At 38.1% G+C, this 20,445-nt stretch overlaps 1 protein-coding gene across 2 annotated transcripts in view; it reads right to left on the reverse strand.

Annotated features, from left to right (window-relative positions):
* The window catches only part of CRYBG1 (crystallin beta-gamma domain containing 1), a 96,116-nt gene that overhangs the window by 14,103 nt on the left and 61,568 nt on the right, over nucleotides 1-20,445 (reverse strand). For both annotated transcript variants that reach the window (XM_085056236.1, XM_085056237.1), the window contains 14 exons: nucleotides 20,268-20,444; nucleotides 17,721-17,768; nucleotides 17,496-17,614; nucleotides 15,979-16,141; nucleotides 14,888-15,027; nucleotides 11,070-11,196; nucleotides 10,717-10,752; nucleotides 10,173-10,315; nucleotides 9,788-9,914; nucleotides 9,551-9,696; nucleotides 3,507-3,633; nucleotides 3,296-3,328; nucleotides 1,469-1,578; nucleotides 1,114-1,243 (listed from right to left, as the gene is read on the reverse strand). In XM_085056236.1, coding sequence (XP_084912362.1) covers nucleotides 1,114-1,243; nucleotides 1,469-1,578; nucleotides 3,296-3,328; nucleotides 3,507-3,633; nucleotides 9,551-9,696; nucleotides 9,788-9,914; nucleotides 10,173-10,315; nucleotides 10,717-10,752; nucleotides 11,070-11,196; nucleotides 14,888-15,027; nucleotides 15,979-16,141; nucleotides 17,496-17,614; nucleotides 17,721-17,768; nucleotides 20,268-20,444 — 1,626 coding nt within the window. The remainder of the gene's footprint in view (nucleotides 1-1,113; nucleotides 1,244-1,468; nucleotides 1,579-3,295; nucleotides 3,329-3,506; nucleotides 3,634-9,550; nucleotides 9,697-9,787; nucleotides 9,915-10,172; nucleotides 10,316-10,716; nucleotides 10,753-11,069; nucleotides 11,197-14,887; nucleotides 15,028-15,978; nucleotides 16,142-17,495; nucleotides 17,615-17,720; nucleotides 17,769-20,267; nucleotide 20,445) is intronic.

Genomic DNA, 20,445 nt, shown 5'->3' on the forward strand with positions numbered 1-20,445 from the left:
TGAAACAAGCATTTTAAACCCAGGACCTCCTGACATGTACAGACAAGCCTATTTTAATTCATGGCAATCACCCACCAAGCCTGGCTAGAAAGAATTCTATTATTTTTAACAGGACCTGTCTACTAGACAGCCAAGGAGATCAGAAGGCAGATGTACTTGCTGCAGCAGTTTGTTTACAGAGTACATCAAAATTCTCAAGAGACATGAAAGAGGATGACACATTTTAGCTCTCCTTTGTCAACTGCTGCACCACTGACAGGTTACCCAAATCACAGTGGAATGCAACGAAGTTGGCAAATTCAAATAAGAGATTCAACAATGAACTCCTCCTTTTTTTTTTAAATGAGCACCTTCTCCTCATGTTGCTGTAAGTTCCTGGAATCTTGACCACATTTTGATAGTAATTACTTCGATCTTAAAAGATATTTGCAGATTCCATAAGTGATCCATCATAATGATTGGTTATAAGCTTAAGCAAACTCGTTCCTGGCCACTGATGAGTTACAAAATATGTAAATGTAGTTTAGTTTGTATCCACCACATGTAACAATTTTGCCAAATAGTATTGGGTGTTGCTTTACCTTATCTAGAAGTATGCATTATTTTGTGATTAACTCAAATTCCATTGTCCTGATGATACCAACAGTGTTTTATAATTACATGTAATCCATGCAAAGTTGCTTAATTAAGTCTGCTTTTTTAATATGAATCAAAAACAAGGTCCATGGTGCAGATATTTCTTCACACTGTCCTACCACTTTCTTAACCCATTCTAAGTGGTCTCTCCTACTTGGAAATAGACTCTGACACATTCTTGACCCTTTACAGCAGTTTTTTTATAAGCTCTTATTAAGAACAGGAATCCCAAGCAGCTGTTTCTGTGACATCTTCTCCTTTACAAAAACAGCACAGAAGTAAAAAAAATGCTAACTGCAGCTAGAACATTTAACTGCTACTGCACAGAAAAAACCCGAATACAAACAAACAAAACTCCCCCAACCCAAACCCTCCTCTGTTGTATGTGTGCCCTAGAATTTTTACTGTTGCAAAAAATGGGGAGGTCAGAGTTATCACTGTACTTATCTTTACAATATTTCTAATAGCTCTACTTACAATATTTATGATCTGTAAAGATTTTAGAACTGCTTGGGGTGAACAACCCATTGCTGTCAGATCAGGATAGATCCCTTCTTCCAACACATACTGGTTACCAGAGAATTCCTCCTGGTCATACACTATGCAGCTGCAGAAAGAAGGAGAAGAAGTTTCCTCTTAAGACATTTGTGCCAGTAAAATGCAGAAACATTATTTACAAGGTTTTGCCCTAGAAGACTGATGTGCAAACTGCAAAGCATTGTGCTCTGTAAGTTCCCGTATATGAACCCACCTGAGGTGTTAGAAAGCTAGTTGCTTTTCTGAGCCTTCTACCATTTTAGTGATTTTGCAGTATTCATTCAATATAACTTACCTGCCATCTACAATTTTTGAAGACTTCACAGCAAATGAATCAATACATCTTGTGCTTTTTTCAAATATTTGGCAGTTGCCCTTGAATTCAGGCTCTGAAAATAACTGGACCTTTAAAAAGTTATAAACATATTTAAGGAAATCCATTCTTCTACCTTCAGTTACACCTCTACCATTACTTCTATAATTAGATTAAGACATATTTAAAACAATCAGACTTCCTTGGTTACATATATGTTTTGTCACCTCTTCAGTGTTGCAATCCTTGTTCAAGAGAGCAAGGTAACAATTCCAAAAATGACTTCTGGCTGTAAATCACTTAGTAACGTACAAAATAATGAAAACAACACTAATAAATATAGCATCTTGGTCTGTCTGCTAGGTAAGAGTTTTAAATTCCCACAGAATGACCAGAACAGGCACACATTTATTAAAAGGGCCATGAAATGTTTTCTTTTATGTTATCAATCTGCTTAATCTCCAAAATGCATGCTCTTCCCAGTAAATGAAAACTCTCTGCCTCTCAGAAAAATAATGGTGCATAATCCTGGCAAAGGACTCAGACATCATGCCAGGAGGCATGGTACATATTCCCAGGGAAGGTGGGCTTTATGTGCCTGTTACAGCTATAGACACAATTTCATGTTGGCTCTTTCTCTGCTCCAAGGATAAGAGAGGACATGTTCCCCAGCATCTTTTGCCCTTGCTAAAAAAAAAAAATCTAAGCAGTGAACTTGCTAATTTGGTTAGAGGGTAATTAGCCATGATCACAAAGAAGTCATTCACATTATCACATGCCTACCAGCTTTATTCACTCTTAATAGAGATAGGAGTGTGGGCAGGTACAGTGTTCTCCAAAGAGGAACATGCTGATGATGGATGCAGTCTGCTGGCTGCAAGCCACTACTTCTTTGTTTCCTTAGGATAAGGTCTTCCTGAGGATAGGGTCTTAACTGGCACATAATATACAGATGCAAATAATTTTTCATGCACACAGCTGAAAATTAGCAGCCTTGAGATTTTTTGCTCCGCATAGTTTATGCATTATCCCTATGCAGGAGATTCTAGTGAAGTGTGCTACTAATCAAGAGTAGCAAACCAGGACAGCTAAGAATTGTCTCCTTAGTTTTCAGTTCCATGACACACTCACCATTTTGACTGAAATGAAAATAAAAATAACTTTGTACAGGGACAAACCTGAAAAAGTTCAGAATTAGAAGGATGAAAAAAAGCTGCCCATAAGCCTCACTGTTAAAATTACATATTAGTACTTGCACACAGGAGACAATCCAATGTAGAAATACATTAACTCACTGAGCAGACAAGTTCTCCCGACCATTTCCTTCCCTCAAGTTATTGACAAAGATGGCATTAACTTTTAAGCACAACTCAGCAGTATTCGTGAGTGAACAAGACTCCCTTCAAGTGCAACCACCACTAGCAAAACTGTTAACCAAAGAAATAGGTTCAAAAGGAATTAAGTCAACTGTACCAAGAACAACAACATCTGTCCTGTAGTGCCTTCACCAACAACAATATCTCTGTTGTAGAGTCCTCACTTCAGCAACAGACTCCAGGTCCTACACCTCTACATAGAGGACTGCAGGCTCCAGCTCCTCAGAACAATCACTGATACCCCAAAATGCCTCACTTGCTGAACCAAGACATTGCCAGTGCCCTAAGAAAATTCTGATGGCAATTGTGTATTAAATCCCACCTACATCTATTCAGGAACACCTGAGTGTTCCACTGGACAAAAAGTCATTTCTTTATTTACACATTACAGACACTACACAGTATGTTTCATATGCTTAGAGAAGTATCTTACCTTGACTTTACCCCTTTCACTTCCAACAATATCCTGCAAAAGTTTTCAGGGAAAAAAAGGGAAAAATTATTTTTAACAGTGATAAAATAACATACAGAATTTACTATTAATTATTGTTTATATAATGCAAATAAACTGAATTTGATAGAAAAAGTATAGTTCCAAATACTTCAGAGAAACTTGCAAAGCAAGTATAAAATTAACTCCTTACCATAACAATGGGTTGAACTGAAGATATTTTGCAATTCTTTCCCCCCCATGCCTCAATGCTGGGATATAGCCCTTTAGCCAGTATATACTGCTCCCCTGTAAACTCAGGATTCTCATATGCCACCCATCTAAAAGAGAAAGAAGAGGAGGATGGTTGGGAGAAGTCACACTACTTTTCCAAAATATAGATATGTATATTCATTACTTTCTTAATGTAAGAACAAAGCAAAATATTTCTGAAGTGCCAAATTGTGATGCTGTTAAAATCCTAAACAAACCACTGTATCTGATACTGCAAACTCCATGCAAATTTTACTACCTACTTGTGCTATGTTGATACAAATCAGAGTGAATTAGCTAAAGCAGACCACAAGTTCAGGCACATCACCTGCTAGTTATCCTAGAAGTTATCTCCAGTAGGAATATTTCAAGATGTTTTACAATTCTATTATTTTACCTAGGTCAAGTTCTTCTCTAAAAAAAACCAAACAAAAAAACCAAATAGACAGATATCAGAGCACAGCTTTTTTGACAAAACTAATTTTCAGAGTTCTCTGGACAGTAAATGTAGCAATACTGATTTCTAATGTTGTCTGTAGCTCCAGCTCAGTTGTGTTTAAGCACATACACAACCCAACAGGATGCTGAGCTGCAACAACAGGCATATATGCTAATCAGAGCAGACTGTTCCCTGCTAGGAATAAGAGACATAAGCAAGAAGAATATCCTTGAGAGTTAAGCATTAAAACCACCACAAATTTGACCAGATCAATGTATTGAAATGCAAAGCCATTATTATAACTATTCAGTTAGATCTGATACCTGACATAGGCCACAGACTCAGAGATCTGCAGCAAATCTGTCTCAGTCAGAATATGCTATTTTGAAAGACATTCAACTTTTGAGATGATATGCACTTGAAGTATTAGAAAAGCAACCAAATCACTACATATATCTCTCCAATGTCCAATTACCTCTGCAGTGCTTTAGGCCCAGTCTAAAGTGTCTGCTGCAGTTTGTCTTGCTATGCATAGTCTCCTACATTCAATGAATCTACTCCAGCGTTCTTCTAACACTGGTTCCATACTGAAAGCCAGAGCACCTCCTGCATCTATACTAACTTCTCTTGCCTTTCACTGCTAGACTTCTCAAACTTTCCCATACTTACACTCTGACGTTTTTCTGTTTGGTTGTTTTTTGAGTGCCCATATGAGTACTGCCCACAGTAGCAGCTGAGTTTCACTCATTACATTTATACAGGAACCAGGACATCTTGCTGGTTCCTAATTCTACCAGAAAATCTTCTACTTAGAGTCAACCAGCTTTAATTTTTGCCACTGTGGTCCATAATGAGTGTATGCTAGGTTATGCCGAAACTCATTTTCAGAGGGCTCAGAAACTCACTGAGTTTCAACACAGACAAAAAACTTCACATCATAAAGTAGTAAAATGATACAGAACTTGTAATCTGCAGCAGAAGATAACTCTCACCATCAAAATTCCCCACAAATTATCTCTGTGTGTTGATCAACTGGATTCTGCTAAGCTGCAGTTTTATTCCAAGTACAAATGCCAAAGTCTCTGCAGATACACGAAGTGGGATAACCTCAACTGAAATAAAGCTGCATCAATATTGATGTGCCAAGAGTATGAACTTTGTTTTACTTGTCCATGGCAAACACTCAAACAGTGATTCACATATATCACTATTCACATCTCTTGGTTTGCCTCAGATATAATCAATTATTCCAACTTGTTACGCACTAATTACTTACGGCATATTTCAAGGCGCATTTCAAAATCACCTCACAGTAATTCATCAAAAAAGACACTGGTATGTACAATAAATTGAGCAGAGAGTTCAAATGTCTCAGATGTGTCTATACCTGTATACCACATATACCAAAAGCAGTGAAAATGAGGTTTCCTTAAACAATTTCTTCAGCAGACATTCATTAGATTTTTCAATGCACAAGTGCCAGGATGCAACTATGGTGCATGACAGTTTAACTAAATTGACATCTATGCAAACTAAGTGAACTATCAAACATGTTAGCAGTTGTTATAACCCCTTGCAGATGTTATAATTCCTTGACAGCAGTTATGTAGTTTCCCCCATCTAAAAAGAAGCCTGAATACAGAAGTAATCAACAAATCTCACATGTTTACATTTAAATAAATGTGATTTAAGTAATTAAGTGCCACTCTTCTATGCAAGTCAGCCCATGCAGTTAGACAGTTCCTAGAGTCAAGGCTTAATGGTGAAATACTTGTGCTTCTCCACTTCATTCAAAAGCCCCTATAAGCTGCTGAAAGTAGTAATAACATCATCAAGGCCAGGCAGCTGAATTCAGTACCAGCCAAACCTGTCAGACCTCAAGACTATCCCTAGGAAGCAGCACTGCCATAATCCAACTTCAGACTTAACAGAAAGGCCTGGAGAGCAAGACATTGCCTCCATATCTGAGCAAGAGAGCCACATTCCAGCTGCCAGGCACAACAAAAACTGAAGTATTGCTCTGCAGCATGGCAGCAGCCATCCTGCCCCACAGGGAGCAAGCTCACCTAACACAGCAGATTTTGTAACCCCCAGACATACAAACTGCCTCAGTGAGGCTGAGCAACAGCTCCATCCCAGGCTGCTGGCAGGAGGGTGCTGGAGACCTTTACTCCTGGGCACCATCCATGCCCCTAGAATCAGACACAGTGTAAAGCTTTTATTATGCATTGTTAGTACTATTACACATGGAGAATCTTTCTCAAAATCCCTCTACATATGACATCTAGGAAGTGCAGCTCCAAACAGGGTCTGAAAGTACAGCCAAGAAAATAATCCAGACATGGGTAACTCACCAAAAACCAGATTTTCCCTTGGTTAGCCCAGGATTCACCTTGTGTAACTTTAGGAGGGGGGTCAGAAAGTTAACTGGCACTTGCAGATTTATAGCATAATTAACAGATAGGATAAGGTAATAAAATTTTGTTTATAGGAAAGAGAGAAAACAGGTTCATCATGCTCCTTTGGGACTGTGATTCTTAGTATCCCAGGGACCTGTGAACTTTAATTTTATGACTCCTTGAAAGGTTTTTTTCTGAACATCGGTTCAGAGATAGAAGTGAAAGCTTTGTTGGGGTAACCAGGGGTACTTGACCTTCTCAGTTTCCAGTGGAGGTTTGTTCTTGTACCTTGTGTCTCTTCAGTTTCACTCATGTTACCTTCCTGAGTGCATGTAGATTAAATTTAATACCTTCTGGTTTCTGTATATGAACCACTCATTACCTAATTATTTCCTTAATATTATTATCCATATGTACACTAGAAGCAGCCAAACCTACATTGTGGATTAATTACTTGAAAACTAGGGGAAAACCAGGCTGATAACACAACCACAGTAAACAGATGACTATATAAAATAAACAATCTGGAAAAATTCTTCCAGCAAGTTCAAAAGGAATCAACTAAAAGACAAGAGCTTCTTCAGGAGTTCTGGCAGAAGTTTGGTATGTTTATGGATAAAGAAAAGGCACATTTCAAACATGCAATTCCTGTGATTTTGATCGCTATTAAATATAAGCTTGAAGAGGTTTTTAAGCAGAGGGGAAATCAAAATTGTACAACACTTGATTTTAGTACTTGCTTGAACTTGTAAAGGGTGTTACCTGTTGCTAGTAAATAGTTCCATTTTCCGCCACTTCAAATTCTGCCAATTTGGAAGTAAAGCTCAAGCCCTACTTTAAAGAAGGCCTCTCATATTGTCAGGCAGCCTGGATTGCCTTCTCCTACCCTAATGGCAGAAGAATAATTTTTGAATTTTATGTTTGGCCAGTCTCCAAAAAATGCTCAAGAGCAAAACATTTTCATTTTTAAAGAAGTTAGTCCTCGTCTCCTTAGGATATATTTTTCAGGATGTCTTTACAATGGATTTAGCAAAGAGACGAAAATATTGCTTGGAAACATGTTTAGAAACACAACAGCTAAAACTTTTAATGCAGCTGGTGCTAAATTACCCCAAAATGGAATATTCACCCCCCAAGTGCAGAGCTGGGCTGTATTCAGCAATACAGTTTAGAGCTGCAGTTGAGCTCAGAACTTGTCCAGTAGTATCTGTGTACTGCAGTGTCAGGCTTTCTTTTCTTTGATATACCCTTTAAATTACAAAGCAATCAAAGTAATTATGTTGGAAATACAGATTATCTGTTATCTTACTGCTCTAACTGCTTACCCCAGATACCTGTAGTTAAAAAATTGCAATGAAAGGTTCAGGGCTTCCTACATTTTTGACTTCTTATTTTAATTAAGTGTTTTCAATATGATACCAGGAAGGTTACTTCAAAATATTATGACAAGCTTTTACTGAATCTGTCACCGTTCGCTATGTCATCATCTGCACTACAGTCTAAACAGCTCAGGAAATTGCTCAATAGATTGTTCATTGCTTTATGACAGATTTCTTGGAAGGAAAGATATAAAAAAAAAATCTTCTACCTGAACAGATGGTTAACACTTAAAATAAAGCACTGTATTGCCAAACATGACTCCACACAGATCATTCAAGCTTTCTGACACATTAACATTTAGTAAGATCACCACAAAACTCCAAAACAATCACAGCCTCTGTGGAAACAGAGGTTGTACAAGACTCTTGGAGTGCTAACCACCTGTTATGAACAATGCATCTGAATTTTTAAAAAGCTTACTGCTACAAATTACATCTTTTGGAGATTACAAAGTGAGATTATAGGAGTGGTAGCAGAGTCTGTGGTACAAGTTTTGTTTGTAAAGACTTCTAGCCACCTTTGCCATCAAAGTCACTCTTAATTACTAGAATACTCAAACTCATGTATGATTCCTATCTCAGCTGCAACAGACACATTTACTAGAACAACTACATGAAGGGCATGATAGGTAACCCACAATTTGTTTCCCAACCTTCAGAGGAGACTCTTTCCCATGAATCTCCCTTGCATATTACAGAAAACAAAAGAGCACAGCTGCTTCAAAGGTCACGAGGCAGAAAAAAAACTGCTGTCACACCATATTCATATACAAATTAAAAGCATTCCAGAGGAATGCACCGAGCTTGATTCTGCAACCTTTATCCAGACAAAACTTGCAGAGATATAGCACAGATAACACATGGAAAGATTTCGGGTGTGGCTGGGTAAGGCAGAGCTTCCAGCAAGTCACCTGCATGCATACCAGGCAGGGAGACAGACTGTACATCTCATGCTCTTTTGGTTCTGCTACTTTAATTCATTTTGTGTGTTTGCAGCCACGATTGCTAATACTAATCTGCATTTCCAAAATACTTTGATACAGTCTGCAAGGCTGTAAAACTCAGTATCTGCAAATGATGGACTAGAGAAATGAAAAAGCTAAGTCTAACAACTGATCAACTGAATGTGATAGCATTCATGGCACAAAGACTTGGTTTGTTAATGGCCATGGATAATACAGGGTTTTGGGAACCCTATGTTAAAAAAACCCCAAACAAACAGTAAAAACCAACACCACAGCACTAAAACACTTAACCTACAGGATTCACTGCAAAAGCAAGGTTCATTTTGAGAGCAGTTACTCTTCCTGGTATCAGAATGTATTAGTGAGCATGATAAGAGTTATCTCTATTTAACAAACAAGTGGGAGAAAGAGCAAGGAGTCTACCTCTGGTCAAATGCAAGAAGCCTGTAAATTAGTTCCAAAACTGGAAATTATCTCCATAATAATCTTGCTGTTGAAATGCTTAAAACAAATGCAGCCACAAGAACAAGTTATTTCTTCCTCTCTTGACGAAATGTCATCTCATGCTTTCATATTTCGTGTATCAGAAAGTCAATGCTTCCTGGGACCATCTTATTGTGAGAAGAAAGATTATTTACTGTGCATATTCACAAAAACTTTTTGTTTTCTATGGTCAAGGGCAAAAAATTTTATCTGAAGACTCCACATAGAAGTCAGAGTGCTGAAAAATATCTGCAAATACTATCAATTTCTATAAGGCACAGCATATCTAAAATGAAATAGTGAATAAAAATATCACTTACACGCCACTTAGCACATTTATAGACTGTGTCCTCAGCCCATATCCAGTGTCTTTCAAATTGGAAATAATTCCTAACACGTTGATATTGGAACCCTTGGACCCAAAGTCTTTTTCACTGTACATTATCATATGGGAGCTTGTGAAATCCTGTTAAAACAAAGAGAAGCACCATAAGGGAAGTGCCACATGACATCTCAGAGCACTCAGGAGACATCTACTATGTGTTCTTGGGACTCACGCCAACAATCGGTCGCAGGGACTGCAAAGCCTCATCGTAGCCACCCCAGTCTGTCCAATCCCGATACGCTCCTTCTTCCAGCAAGTACTGATGGCCTTCAAACCCAGGCTTCTCGTAAGCAACCCAACTGAACAACAACAACAACAACAACAGAGGATGCATGTGAAAATGGACAAGTGCCACTCCACGTTTTCACGAAGCAGATACATATGTGTGATATTTATTCTTTTGCTGTGAATATTTTCAAATGTAACCCTGGTGTATACCTCAACCCAGAAACTAGGAAAACAGATAAATAAACAGGGACTGGATTTTTCCACTGCAACTTCCAGCCTATGGAGTTACTACTTCAGCTGAAGGGTAAATACCACTTTTCCACACTTACATTCCTCCCAGTACTTTCATGGATCCCACTGATGCAAGTGGAAGTCTTGTCTTGTCTTCTGATTCCTTCTCATCAAGCATAAAGATCTCTGATTCTATTTCCACATGTTTCCCTTCAAAGAAAGGCTTCTCATAAACAATTACCTGTAGTGGAAATGAAGCAAAAGTTGCAGGGAGGATGATAAATTCTGACAGTAGACAGTTTCTTTTGCATGGGCACATAGAGGGAGAATGCAAAATGATGAAACCAACTAGTGGGATCTTTCTATGGTCTACAAGAAGCCTTTCCACTAGAGATGCATCATGAGGGCTTGAGCATTCATTACCCATCTGCATTATCTGGATTGCTGTTTATTCTGCCATACATGCATGTGATGGATGCAGAAATGTGACAGAAATTGCAGTTTCATGGTGTGCTCACATACAAAAGGACTACCCAGTAAACCATCAGTAGTTGGCATACAATCAAAGCATACTTATCTACCCATGTGTAGCTCATGTGCTGTAAAATAGCTTTGGACAATCAAATACATACTGACTTTTACCTTTGGCTCCCCACTGAATTCAACTTTGCGACCACCCTGTTAAAAAAAAAAAAAATCTGTTCACAACTTAAGACAACTTATATACATCTCTAAGTGTCATCAATTCTTTACAAAAAGGCAGGACTAAGGTGAAATATTCCTTTAAGAGCACAAATGAAAATAAAAGCCAGATTTATGGCAGAGATGGATGCAATCAAATGTTAAAAGTTCAAGAATTTTAAGTCTAAAAATTTGGGTTTTTTTAAAAAGAGTTAGATTGCTGTAAATGTTGAAAAATCTAGCCACTGTAATACATTATTTATATAACACATAAACATAGGTCACTTAACTTGCAAGTAATAACAGTATTTTACCATTTTCAAGGGTCTCATGGACCTAATGTAGGCTTCTTTCTTCTCCCAGAATAATAAATTAGGATATTCACCAGGCTCCAACATTAAAGGGACTCCCTGGAAGCCAGGTTCTTCATAAATAAGCCATCTAAAAGTAGAGGTAGTGAAGGAACAAAAGCAAGAGGTAAAAACCGCAGAACACCTCTGAACAGTACAGAACAAGACAATATGCTTACTTTAGTAAGACATTAACAAAACTTTGGGTTTTTACCACCAAAACATACTGACAAACTTCTGTGCTCCAAAGGAACCACCAATAACACATGCCTTTTGTTCGACCAGGCCAAAACACCTGAACCAAAACAGTACAGTGAAAAGTAAGAATTTGACTCTGTCTTCTCTGAAGGCAACCATATTTAGACCAAAATACCAATATTTAAGGTTATTCTATTATTTTTTAGAATAGTTTTGAAGTGCAGAGCCAATTTACAAGAACTTTAAAAATTCCTACTAAACTAGCCTTGGATTTGATGCAAAATCTGCTCAATAAAACAATTCTAACTTAATGTTATTTACTAATACATAGAAAAACTTGACAACTCCCTAGACATCTACTTCCTCATGATTTGTGTCTGCTAATAAATCTACTTTGAAAGATATAACTTTCAGAATTCTTGATGGGGGCAGCAAAAGTAGTTTTTCAAAGCTTTAAAAAAAAAAAAAATCTTAGCCAGTTATCATTAACTGGAAACAAAGAATCATACTGCTGATCTCTGCAGAAGGATGTCAAAGTATTTCTTCAACTTAAATTTACTGATCTCTAAGAAGTGCAGTGTGGAGCAGTAGGAAACCAGCAAACAGCAAACACAAACAGCAACACTTTATGCAGCCAACCCTTTAATTGTGTAAGGATCATAATGTATAAATCTGGTGTTATCAAAAAGATATTAAAATAATCCATCACTCTGTCATGCATTAAAGGGAGATTCCAAGCTAACGTAAAGTGGCACAAATTGATATAGTTTCATTGCAGATACATGGCTCCAAGAAACAAAGTGCTTTAGTTGTATTACTGTCTACTGCTGAATGTTTGATGTGTTGTTTGCCCTGTATTCACAGCACTCAGTAAGCCCTTGGCTTGCAGCTGGTCACACATGGTGTATCCAAGGGCTCAATACAGGGGTGAATTCTGTTTAATGCCTTAGTATCAATGATTTGGATGAGGGGATTTGAGAGCTCCCTCAGCTATTTTGCAGATGACAAGGAGCTGGGTGGGAGTGTTGATCTGCTGGAGGGTAAGAAAGCTCTGCAGAGGGTTCTGGAACAATGGGCCGAGGCCAATAGGATGAGGTCCAACATGGCACAGTCCTGGGTCAGAGCATCCCCAAGCAGTGCTCCAAGATTGGCGAAGAGCGGCTAAAAACTTCCTTGGCAGAAAAGGACCTGGGCAGCTGAACATAAGCCAGCTATGCCCAGGTGCCCAAGAAGGCCAATGGAATCCTGGCCTGTATCAGCAACTGTGTGGCCAGCAGGACCAGGGCAGTAGTTGACCCCTGTACCTGGCACTGGTGACGCCACACCTCAAATCCTGTGTTTGAGGATGAGTTTTGGGCCCCTCACTACACGAAAGACATTGAGGTGCTGGATCGTGTCTAGAAGGGGACAATGGAGTTGGTGAAAGGTCTGGAGCACAAGTCAAATGAAGAGCGGCTGAGGGAGCTGGGGGTGTTCAGCCCGGAGAGAATGAGACTCTGGGGAGTCCTTATTGCTCTTTACAGCTGCCTTGAAAGGAGGCTGTAGCCAGGTGGACTCTTCCCACAAGTAACAAGGGACTGGACAAGAGGAAGTGGCCTCAAGTTGCAGCAGAGGAGGTTTAGGCTGGATATTAGGAAAAAATTGCTCACTGAAAGAGCCTTCAGTCCTTTAAGAACAGGCTGCCAGGGGAGTGGTGGAGTCACAATCCCTTTAAGTATTTAAATGATATTTAGGAGTGGTGCTTAGGGACATGGTTTAGTGGCGGACTTGGCAGAGTTGGGTTAATGGTTGAACTGGATGGTTTCATAAGGCCTTTTCCAACCTAGAGGATTCTGTGACTAACTTCCCTGCAAGAACTGACACACATGGAAGAACAAGGAGAGAGTACAGTCAGAAGATAAAGGTGCATTGACTCATTTTTGTTGGCAGCTTTTAACAAACAACAATTAAGCATGAGCACTGGGAAACTTTAAGATGATACAACCACACCCACATGGCAAGGTGACTCAGAATCAGAGCCTCCCTCACCTGCCAATACAGTGAACATGCAATTCCTGTGAACTAAAGGCAAAAATCCCCTCAACCCTGCAATATGCAAAAAAGCAGCAGCCATCTACTGAATTTCTCATGGAAGAAACTGCTTCCTACACTGGACTAATGAACAGATAACTGAGAAAGATAGTTGAAAAATAATCTATTTCACTTCCTGGTCCAAATATTAGTCTGCTTTCCCTCAGGGATCCAAATGCAAGAGAGAGTTATTAAGACAGCAAGAGTTTACATGGATTTAGTGAAACTTGTTACACTGATACAAAATCAAGACAACTCAGATGTGCAAGGGCTCTGCTTCCTTTCAAAAAAAATTGTACTTTTACTACTCACAGATAGCTTTTAAGTGAGACAGAAATAAAGTGTAGACATAGATGAAGTGAATTAACAATCAACCTCCAAATAACATACCTGATTTCGTTACTCTTGGGAGACATGTAATTTGGATTAAGGTTGACTTCACCAGAAATAACTTCCTGTCAGAGAACCAATTACTTGGACATCTTCAAATTTGCCTATATACCAAAATGCTTCATTTTTTTTCCACAAATCAAGCTGTAAATTCTCTTGACCTACCACCAAAAATGTCCATGTAACACATGGAATATTTGAATACATCTTTGCAGGTATGTAACACCTGCCTTTAGTTGGGCAGTTTTTGATAGTTAGATCATTTGCAGCAAGGCAAGTGCTATCAGTGCCCAAACGTAAGAGCTAACAACCAAGGTCTGTACACCCTGTAAGAAGTGCTGCAGGATCCATGATTGAAAGTGGTTCCAGTCTAACTTTTTCTGAAGGAAGCCTCTCTCTTCTGCATACTTTTCCCAGTACCAATTTGAGCATGTTTTCCTTAACAATTTACAAATTTGATTATTAAGTCATGACAACTAATATTGGTACAGCACCTGGATTGCCCCTTAAAGGTCTCTTTTCTCATAAAAGTTTAGTGGGTTCATGACATTACCCTCCTAGCTCAGATGGCCAGCTATCCTCAGATGACATGACATATTTGTCTTAAACATCACCATAAAAACATGGATCAAAATGCACAGTGAAATACAAGAATGTCATTTATGGACTCTCTAAAGCACTAAGTCTTATTTTATAACAGAAGGACTTAAATTTTTTCTTCTTTTTGTATGGTAATTTTAAGTTCAGAAGAAAGCAAGTGGGAAATGTGGTCTTATCACAACAGTTCATTCCCCACCCTCATGATAAATTTGCCTGAATGAGAAAAAGCAAGAGAAGCAAACTCTTATTCCTTTGCTACAAATATACAGGGGTTATTCAGTGTTTACTACATGCAAGCAGAAGAAAATCTGGCTCTAAAAAAACATTCTAAGAGATCAGACTCTCCAAGAGTGAAGCATTACAGTGATGTACTAACACTGCTGTCAACAAATATAGGACAAATATATACCAAAATGTAGGACTAGAGTAAATATAGCCTGCTTGCGTGTCTGACAGGTGTAACCAATGGTTTAAAACAAATTCCTTTCATAGCACTACACATTCATACAGAGCTACATACTTACGTGCCCCAATGTACTTTAATAGAACAAGTTTTTTGAGTGGTGCCAAACACCCCTGTTTCTTCAGTGTCATCAAAAAAGGAAGTCACGATTCCTAACCCTTCAGGCTCTGTATACAAATCAATTCGGCAAACCCTGTAATCCTGAAAAATGAACATTGCCATAATCACTTAATCTTTGCTGTGAGTTCTGTAATTACTGTGCATAACTAAATCAGTTTTGAAATACCTGTTTATTTTAAATTGTTTTCCCCCTTGTCAATTACTACTGCTATTAGATGCCTATAATAAAAGTATAGCTAAGCCAGTTTGCCTGTCTCTGTTTGAACCAAGACAGCCAGTCAATCTCTAATCAGCATTTACACTGTTTACTTTCTGCCATCTAGGCAGGAATGCATCTTCTTTCATCAGTTAACATCTCCTCTAGCAAACTAAATGTTAAGATAACACCAAACAAGCCCTCCTTGAGAGAACTGCAACTTAAACAAGAATTGTAGTTCCAAGCAATATATATATTCCTCCTTTTCCCCCTCCTAGTCAAATAACTTTATAGCTCGTGCTTATTTTGACAACCTGCAAAGGTAACTACTTAATGGTAGGTTAAAAGTGCATGTAGAAAGGCTGTTCCACCACCTGTGAAACTCACTGGTAAGTTTGCCCATACCGAACCAAAGTTTGGTGTTTGACATTGAAGTTTGTATTGAGTGTAAATTTGGTTTATATTGGGAAAAAAAAAGGAAAAAGCCATATTTTGAGAATACAGAATTTATGATCGTTTTCTGGGATGCTTTTCTTCAGACTGACCAGACTACAAGGCATATGCTGCATGCAGCATTTTGGTGGTTATTCTAATAAAAACCACCAAGTTTTGTTCCCACCCTGTCCTTCCTGTTGATGTTACCATAATCCCCATTATGCAAAAGCCCCCACATACATTTTTGATTAAACATGAAATTCAACACAGAAGATTGTTTCATGCACTTGTAGTTCACATTACACTTGGGTCCTAACAGACCAAATCACACTTTGTATCAGTATAAAACATCACTACACATTAAGATCCATACAAAATTCTTTTTTACTTATATTACTTGCCTTAACAACATGTCTTATTGAACCAATCACTGCAGGCTTTTGAGATTTGCAGTCACTTTGCTCTTCTGAAGTACCTGCACCCCAAATATCTGTGAGTTCCAATTCTCCTTCTTCCAATGGAATAGAGGGGCCTTCAAAATTTGGTTTTTCATAGAGTATCCAGCTTAAAAGAAATAGTTTTAAAAAATCTAATTTTAATGGTGTTTTATCAAGAGTGATTTGCAAATCATGTTCCCACTTAAGAGATCTTTTTATACACAGTCCTCTTTCCAAACCCTTTCCATTTCCCCAGTACAGCTTATTTGCCTGAAACTGCTGATGCAAGCCATTTCCAGTGCCTGTGATACCTTTAAAAGCAATGATAAAAACAAAGACATCTACTGCTGAATTGAACTTTCGTAAAAAACTGCTCCACCTTGTTATATCGACAATTTGGGTCACCAAAGACTACTGTCTCTGAATACCAGACTTTGTATGAGATACTAATCAGAACCAATGTGTACATCAGAAAACAGTGGCACTGCAGACTGCTGCATTGTGTATAAACAGACAAGTTGCTTGGATCCTGTGAACAACAGCCTGCAGTTCCACAGGAGCTGGCGTAGATGTGCCAGAGGATGGCAAGACTGCTCAGAAGACAAGGGCAACTTCATTTTTAATGGCATGTTGGAAAAAATAACTAAATAAAAACTTTATCCCTCTGCAAATAAAAATGCTTCACTCAGGCTCTCAATGGAAGGAGGAAAAAACCCCACTCGTTCCCTCTAGACCATGCTGGAAAAGACAACCTGGTTTGCACAGATCAAAAAGTTTTCATTCCAGTTTTCCGAAGCTAAACAGCAATCAGTGTGCTTCCCAGTACCTGCTACTGCAGCTAGCCCTTGTGTCTGCAGCTTACTATCAGATAATTACTTTTGAGAACCTGCTATTTGACTGCATTATAGCCTGGCCACAGCATAACTTGACATGCTAGCCACACTACTAATAGCCCTTCTGTTGATGCTATGAAGAAAGTAGGAGATGAACTTGTTTTGAATTACCCTTAGGTAATACAGCTTTTAGAGCAAAATACCTCCTTTTGTCAAAAAAAGAGTCAATTATCTCTACAGCACCATCTTATTCCTTTGGTCATGAAATTAATCATGTTAGACCTGGCTTTAAACTTACTTGCCAGCCCTTTAGCCCAATCCAAATACTATGCTAGAATCCCTAACGACCAGAGGAGTTGAAGGGCAAAACAGCTGGACAGAATCTGTCATTTCATCCCACGCCTATGCCTGGTGAAATCTCGCACCCCTCCAGATGGTAACACTCACTCAATCAGCAAAACTGGTTTTCCAGCTCAGAACTTCCTATTGCAGAGGCAAGATTTCTTGCCGAATTTCTCGCTCACATGTGTCCATGTTACATTGCCATTTACAAGGCAGACTTACTGTGAATTCCATGCCAGTTCTGTTTCAAAACATTTTTGGATAGAGTAAAAATCTTTGGATAAAGAGTAAAAATTTAACTCTTACCATCCTCTGATGACTTTAACTAAAATTGTTGGTGTCAGAACCCAAGAACTGCAATCCTGAATGTCATGGAAAACTTCAATGCCTGCTTTTTGGCAGTCTGAATCACAGTATATCACCAGCTGTAGTTAAAAAAACAAAACAGAAAAACACACCAGCAATATATAGTTCTATCTTCCTGGCTTTAAATATAGAAAGGAACAGTAAAACTATTAAAATTGATCTTACCTTGCCAGGTCTGGGATTGATTTTACTTTGTCCATTTCTTGGAAGTGTCTAATAGACAGTGAAGAGAGAAAAATCACCAAAAAACCCCACAAAATCAAAAACATTTTCAATAAAGACACTCAGCTTTAAAGAAAGGCCTGGTAGAACAAGATAAAAACTACTCTGAATAATAAAAGATGGTAACATTTCAACTATACCTACATGCTGTTTCAATTTCTTCTTTATTTTGCAGCACAGCATCTTGCCACAAATGTATCCATTGACACACCTTTTTTATTTAACTCTGAATTATCATCTCGCTGAAGTTAACTAACCTCAGATTTGAAAAGCTTTAAAATTTTAAGGATTTTAAAGCTTTTCAGATCCTTCTGATCAGCTTCCTAAATATTCCAGGAGTTCAGTACCTAGAGACAGCTTTAAAAACTGGCACTGACAAAGTACATGCTGTACAATGATAGAGATGAGAGTTTAAATGTCTAAAAATGTCAAGCCACAAAGCATGAAGAATTTTGAAGGAATATAAGAAAATACTGAGAATGCATGATGGCACATACATATATGAGCTAACTAGCATAATCAGTTTTGTGATGAACACCTTGTAACAAGACAGGTTTCCTCAAAGAGCATGAGACTGTGCAGTGAGTGATAAGCTAAAAATATTCAGAACAAGCAAAACACATTGAAGTATACAAAACCTAAAACTATGTTGAAGTCAGCAGTAAATTATATGATATAGAATATATGGGAAAATTGTGGTTTCATCACGTCATCTTCAAACAAATAAAGCAAGCATTGAAATTACGTGTTTGGTTTCCTAGCAAGGACAGAAGTGCTCATTCTGGGTCAGGGTCCTGCTCTTCTAGGAATTATTCACACAAACAAAAAGACCAAAACAGATCCTGCCCCTAAATAGGTAACCAGCAACGCGTGCAGGGAATTAATGAGAATATATTAGTTAACATGCAGCGCAGGCAGTGGTCGCAAGACAGAGTTCTTAACCACAACCAGGTTTTTGTAGGCATCATCAAGACGTGTTGAAGCATGACTGGTTTTTTAGCCTGCACTTCAATTCCAGTTAAAACTTGTTCTGTGTTTTGAGGAATGCCAAAGTCATTGTTTTGGGCTGCCCTTACTCTTTCCTTCACATTACCCACTAGCCTTTGAATCATTATTTTCTTAGTCAGTGGAAGATGCACAGAAGGTGCACATCACAGAAACATTTTTGATTCCTGTCTAACTTGAGCAAGACAATTCAGTCAGCAACAGTGTCACAGAAGTCCAGAAACCCTCTGAAGCCTGAAGGGGTTCTCTCAAGTGCAGTCTTAAGTATGTACACACTCCACTGCTCTATCAGGCCTCCACACTCCTACTGCAAAATTGAAATCCATCAAGAACAACTGTTTAAGTAACAAAAAAGAAACTAAAACAGTACTAGACATTTAGCTTTAAATTCAAGTTTTTAAATCCAAGCAGGACTATCAGAGTAAGAAATCCTGTTTAACTGGCAACGTAAATCTACACTACTGTAAAATAACCCCCTTAATTTTCACCTCCACACGAATTAAGACAACTTCCCATAAAAGAAGAATCTACATTCTCAAAACTGTAAGGTACCATGGACGGTTGCCTCCTGCAAGGTGATGAAGAAAGGAGCTGTTTCTACTACCTCATTCCTTTGAGTAGAACTGTTACAGCAGATAACCATTAGATTTGGAAAGTATTTCTCAAACTTTCTACATGCTGCTTCAATTCCACAGATCACATTCATGTGGCTATTAAACTTTAGAAACATATTTCTTCCCATGGTTCTTAGACCTCTTGATTATTGTTTTTCTCTCAAATCACAATAAGGGCTTATATTAACAGAGACAGCAAATACTACAGGACATTGGTTCATCATTTTAAAAACAGAAATTGCAAATATATTCCACATTAAAGTGGCTTTGAAGGGTAAACACAGGTCTGTCTTCACTTACGAGAACAGATGCTTGTAATCAGACCAAGGGACTGTATTCCACTGTAGCAGCACTTCCAATAATCACTACTATCCAGTTCTTACAGTACTCTTAAAGAATATCTATTTTTCTGCCAAATGCATGGGAATACAACAGAGGGCTAAGATAAAAAAATTACTCTGTTACTTATTTAACAGTACAATGGCTGAATGCCTTGTTGGAAGAGAAGAGAGATTACTGTCAACAGAAGTTTTCTGACGGTCACAGAAAGCATTCTACTAATTTGCAATAAAAAATTAAAGTTAGCATGAGATTTGTTTAAATATAATACAAAATCAAGTATGAAAACATATTCAGACATATGGTTTCCATTAATATTTGCAAAGTCTCAAATGCACTTTAATCTTGTTGATAGATACCATCTCATTTTCATTTTTAGATAAATCTGGTACCATACCTAAATTCACCTCAATGTATTTGTAATCTATATACATCCCTAAGATGGGAAACAAAACAATATATGTACACTACCTACAGAAAACATAAAAGCTGGATAACTTTGCATGCAGCTTTTAAAAAACACAATACTTACATCCACATCTAATAAACCAGGGGGGACATTTGATTCGTATCTGCTTGTCCCTAACCAGCTGGAAAAACTTTTCTCAGGGTTGCCATAGTTGGGCATTTGTAAACTTAGTTCTTTTTTTGCACTATCTGCTTGCAGGTACTTCTCCACAAAACCTGGGAACTTCATATCTGAAAGAGAC

This window comes from Lichenostomus cassidix, chromosome 3 (genome assembly GCF_008360975.1).
Source record: "Lichenostomus cassidix isolate B80296 chromosome 3, HeHo_3.0, whole genome shotgun sequence".
NCBI lineage: Eukaryota > Metazoa > Chordata > Aves > Passeriformes > Meliphagidae > Lichenostomus > Lichenostomus cassidix.